Source organism: Pteropus alecto, unplaced genomic scaffold, assembly GCF_000325575.1.
Source record: "Pteropus alecto unplaced genomic scaffold, ASM32557v1 scaffold38, whole genome shotgun sequence".
Taxonomy (NCBI): Eukaryota; Metazoa; Chordata; class Mammalia; order Chiroptera; family Pteropodidae; genus Pteropus; species Pteropus alecto.
The window spans coordinates 4099997-4105325 of NW_006442512.1; the positions used below are offsets into that span (position 1 = coordinate 4099997).

The 5329-nt window shown below is 41.9% G+C and overlaps 1 protein-coding gene across 1 annotated transcript in view; it reads right to left on the bottom strand.

Annotated features, from left to right (window-relative positions):
• The window catches only part of THSD4 (thrombospondin type 1 domain containing 4), a 447797-nt gene that overhangs the window by 11707 nt on the left and 430761 nt on the right, over positions 1-5329 (bottom strand). Inside the window, exon 12 of the mRNA XM_025040368.1 lies at positions 3684-3857. Within this exon, the coding sequence (XP_024896136.1) occupies positions 3684-3857 (174 nt within the window). The remainder of the gene's footprint in view (positions 1-3683; positions 3858-5329) is intronic.

A 5329-nucleotide genomic window follows, 5' to 3' on the forward strand; every position in this document is an offset into this window, starting at 1 on the left:
AAAGAGGCTATTAAAATCTAAATAAGTATTTTCTATAAAATTAATTAACATTAATATAGAGCTAAATCCAGATGGAATTAAGGAAGCCTGACCAATATAAATGTGTGGAAAGAGGAAAAAACCCAAGAAAGCATGGCAATATAAAATGAAATAGAAAACAGAAAATCAGATGGCAGGAAAAAGTCCAAACATATAAATGATTACAGTAAGTGTGAATGTTTAAAATTTAACTCTTAAAAAATAGAGACTTGCAGATTGGGTAAAAATAAAGACAAAAATAGTCCTACATACAAAATACATATCTTAAAAAATACATAAGAAGTTGACAAAGGTATGCCGGGTGGAAATCAACAATGATAAGTAAGACAAAGTAATGCAAATATCAGATAAAATGTAACTCATGGAGAAAAGCATAGAGGACAAAGGTGATATGTCATGGGAATAAACGCTTCCTTGAGAGGTGATAGCAATTCTGCATGTTTCTACACCTAAAGAATTCCTGCAGCTGTACTTTGGTGGATCACTCTTCCAAGACCACTGCTCAGATGCCAGTAGAATAAATATGATCCAGACACACACAGACAGAAAAGAAGGCTGTTTCTGATCACCAGAGACTATAAAAGACCCCTCAGAACTAAGGGCGAAGTAAACCCATAATCGACAAGGAAGAAAGGAAACATCTGGGCAGGAAGAATAGACTAGGTGGAATACCTTATGAATAAGAGCTGGGCTCCTTTGCCTCCTGAGTGGAAAAGGCACCCTAAGTTCTACAGGTCTCATTCTCTCAGGCTGGCTTTCTCCACAAGCCTCAACATGGCCACCGCTGGCGTCTGTGCTCACAACTTCCCAGGAAGTCTCTGCCCTTAAGTCCATGAGAGTCCCAGGGAAGAACTGTGTTTAGCTCAGCTTAGGTCACATGTCCATCTTGGACTAGTCACTATAACCAGGCCGGTGGGATGTTCAAGATGCCAACTCTCATCCAAACTGTGTGGCAGGAAGGTACATTTATTTTTATATTCCGAAGTCAGTTAATGTTTAAGACATTAACTTTCAATAAATAAATATTTCAATTTTGGGGGGGATAATGTCAAATTCCCAGAGAAGGGAGGTGCCAATAGGTTCCGACATCCTTCTAAATTCAGAACCCGAACTCTGTTCACATTCTGTCAGGTTAGGACAACAGGGCAATAAATGCCATGTTTCTAATCTTAGCAGAAATAACAGCTGCCTTCACCAAGATTCACACTACTCTGTTCTCCGAGCTTAGGTCTAGAGTCAGTAAGAGGCCCACAAGTGAAAAGGACCCTGAATCTTGCTCTCTTTCTCTTCTGAAATTGGTAGGCATGCGAGTTGAACTGCACTCCCTTATCCTCACTGTGTGTGAAGACTATTATGAGTTAATATTACAGTTTTCCATAGGACTCATCCCCTTGCCTCAGTTCCCATGAATATCTGGCATTCCATATATAGTCCACTTCTGAATTATCTTTGGAGTTTAGGTCCTAGGTGTTTTGTTACCAATGAAGAGATAGAAACAGCTGGCAGGAAAAATAATAAACGCGGAGAAAAGGAAACTAATATTTATTAAGTACTTCCCATGTCCCAAGCAATGGGTAACCTCCATATGTATAGCATCTCATGAAAACCTAATAATCACCATAGGAAGTCAGTATTATTATCACATCTGGATGAGGAAACAGGCTCGGAGAGGTTGGAATATCTGCCCCCAGCCGGAGGAGTAAGCAGAGGCAAAGCTGGGACCAGTTACTCAGTATGTGTAACTCCGACATTCAGGGAAGCGTGGGCCATATTCGCAGTTTCTTTCTTCTTTTATTTTCTATATTTTACAGTTTGTATTATAAAACATTAAAGAAAAATTGAGAAGAAAACATTTCCCCATGTTGCTTATATAAACAAACTATACTTTGTAGTGGTTGAGATCATAGGGTTCATAGACTTTCAAATTGTTTTTCACTTGCCATTATATCCCATTCACTTTGCATGTCTTCCTAATTATCATTGTTACATAATATTCTAATGAGTTATGACACACCACACTATTCCTCACCGCCCTGCTGTCATGAACATCTCTGTTGAAAAGCCATTTTCTGCTGTTAATTATTTCCTTAAAATGAATCCCCAGGAGTGGGGTGACTGGGTTAAGGCAAATGAATATTTTTATGGTTTTTGAGTTTTATTGCCAAATTGCTTTCCAAAGGGGTTGTATCGATTTATAAGGACAAGGCAGTCTATTTTTTTCAGAGTCTGTGTTTAAAGCTACTTAAAAGAAATAAAATCTATATGGAGCCAGAAATCCTGATAATGTGTAAACCATGATCATCAGCCAAAAAGCCCTTGGAGAACCAGCCAGCCCTGGAAGCCAAATGCTAAGTGGCCCAAGAACTTGAAATACTTGATGATAATCATAACAGGAATAAGAGGGGATGATCGCTCTCACATTTTCTTAGGGGGTTCATGTTTAATTTTGGAAAAGCGAGGAAAAATATTAATTGATCGATTAAGTCACTTTATTAAAGTATTCAGTATTATCTGTTCTTTATAATGAGCAGCCTCAACTTTTTCTATTTCCGCTTCTTTTTTCCCCAGCTTTAGTGAAGTATAATTGACAAATAAATTGTGATATATCTAAACTGATGATTTGATACATGTATACCTTGTGAAAGGAATCTCACCATTGAGTTAATACACATTTACCTTTTTTTTTTTTGATGTGAACACTTAAGTTCTACTCTCTTAGCAAATTTCTATTATACTATAGTGTTATCAACAGTAGTCATCATGCTATAAGTTAGGTCTTCAGACCTTGTTCATCTTATACCTGGAAGTTTTACCAACCCCTCTCCATTTCCCCAAGTCCCAGCCCCAGGAAAATCACCATTCTACTCTCCGTCTGAGTTTGGCTATTTTAATACATATAATGATTACATGCAGTATTCGTCTTTCTCTGGCTTATTTCACTTAGCATAATACCTTCCAGGTTCATCCAGGTTGTTGCAAATAGCAGGATTTCCCTTTTATTTAAGGTTAAAAAAATTTATATCATATTTTCTTATCCATTCATCTGTCAGTGGACATTTAGGTTGTTTCCATACCTTGGCTACTGTGAATAATGCTGCTTTGAACATGGGAGTACAAGTATCTCTTTGAGATAATGATTTCTTTTCCGTTGGATATATACCCAGAAGTGGGATTGCTAGATTATATCTATGTCTGCTTCTGACACTCAGATACAGACAAAACTGGCTTTATTAACAATAATAGCAGCAGCAGAAGCTGTGACTTATTGTGTGTTTATTTTATGTCAAGCACTGCGCTACATACTTAATATATATTACTTCATTTCTTCTAAAAATAACCTTGTAAGGTGCTATCACTACTACCATTTTATAGACAAGGAAGCCATGCTAGACCATAAACTCCCTGAGGGCGGAGATGTTTGTTTTGCTCATTGCTGTATCTCAAGTGCTTAGAAGAGCACATAGTAGGTGTTCAGTAAATACTGTTGACTAAATGGGGGTCCAAGAGCCTAAGCAGCTTCTTCAGGGTCACGGGGAGCGCAGCTGGGATACAAACTCGGGACGCATCAGGTCCCGGTTGCTAACCCGTTCTCTGTGCTGCCTCTTACCAGGGACAGGCAGATACACCCAGTTCCGGCCACTCACCTGACTCCAGCTCCCAGCAAACCACTCCACCTTGCCCGTGCAGGGCCCGTTGTCACACGGGGTGGCCTCTGCTGGCCGGTTGTTCCCACAGCCCTCCAGGGGCAGGCTGCTGACATGGTTGGTCATGCATACCACCGAGCGTGTCCGCACCCCGGCCCCGCACTCCGCTGAGCACTGCAAGACAGAAGACGGGCAGGTTAGAAGGGAAGCCTCTCTCCCAGTTTCTAAAGCCACTTTCAAATGATGTGAAGGAGGACCGAACACCTCGCTTCCCTACTAGCTCTTTCCCCTAAAGGTCTCTGACCACTTCTCATGCATGGCCTACTCCATTATGGGGTATCAGTATGGCATGTCCCCCACCTTAGATTTTTCTGAAACAGTCTCGTTCCCAATATCCTGCCCCATTGTTGTGATTAATATGCTTACGCTTGTCAGATGATCTGTCTTGAAAATATATTCAGCAGCAGAAGAATGAGAGCATGAAAACTTGGGCATATGCCTACCTGCTGGTAGTGAGTCTGGTTTGGTCTGAGGAAGAAGGGGAACTGACATCTGTCACCTCAACACCATTGCTTGATATTAAGGCCGATTGTTCCAGTCCCTGTAGGCCACAGCTGTGACAGTATGCCAGGAGGCAGCCTGGCCTGGGAACCAGCCACATCACTGTTAATATCCCTACCAGCTGAGTGGCCTGGGCAAGTGACCCAGATCTTCACACTTCTGTCATGCTTATCTACACAACCGGCATAGGAACACATTCCTGGCAGGATTATAGGTAATGGATGACAGGTAGAGAGCAAGTACTCAATGAATGCATAAGACAGGTGATCAATAATGTATGAGGGGCTCTGAAAGGTCAAGGCCTGCATCCCCACTCTAAGATAGAGAAAATGAGGCTCACAGGGATAAGGGCTTCACCCAAAGCCACATAACTGTTCGTGATTTCGTCACTACAGTCTCACTCTGTCCTCACCCAGGACACAGTATATACATCCTTGAGTCACACCTGGAAGCTCCAAGAGCATTGCCCATCTATCTTGAAATGCTTTGGAATGCTGCCTCATTTTGCTTCTCATCCTATATTTTCAGGACATCTTTGTGTGGGTGTCCCACAGACACCTCATGTCCAACAGGTGAAACAATGGGACATCACCTTCACCATGATGCCTATTCCTCCTCTGGATTTCCCAATATGTGTTCAAATCTATACCTGGATTCAAAATTGACTGCTCTTCTGCCTTCTGGCTTCCCAAATCTAGCCGGCCACCAGGTCTTGTAGATTCTAGTTTAACCACATTTCTCTTATCTGTCTTGTCCCTCTGCTTATGGTTTCTGGCACTACTGACATCCTTCTCATGAACTGTGGCCGCAGCTTCTCACTCAGCTTCACCAGCTTTCCGAGTCGCTGGGCTTCCAGGGGCTAGGAGCTCTGTGCTGAAATCCCTCTGAGCCTGTTCCATTCTTAACAACATTCACTTATGGAGTTCCCCAACCGACATTGAAGGTTTCCTAAAATACGGCCCCAGTCAACCTATCATTCCATCCTATACACCTCACGCTGGACAAGGTCAGGATCCACTACTTCCTGACCACATGACGTGTTCCCAGCGCCCTGTCCGTGCCAGTTTTTCTGCCCAGAGTGCTCT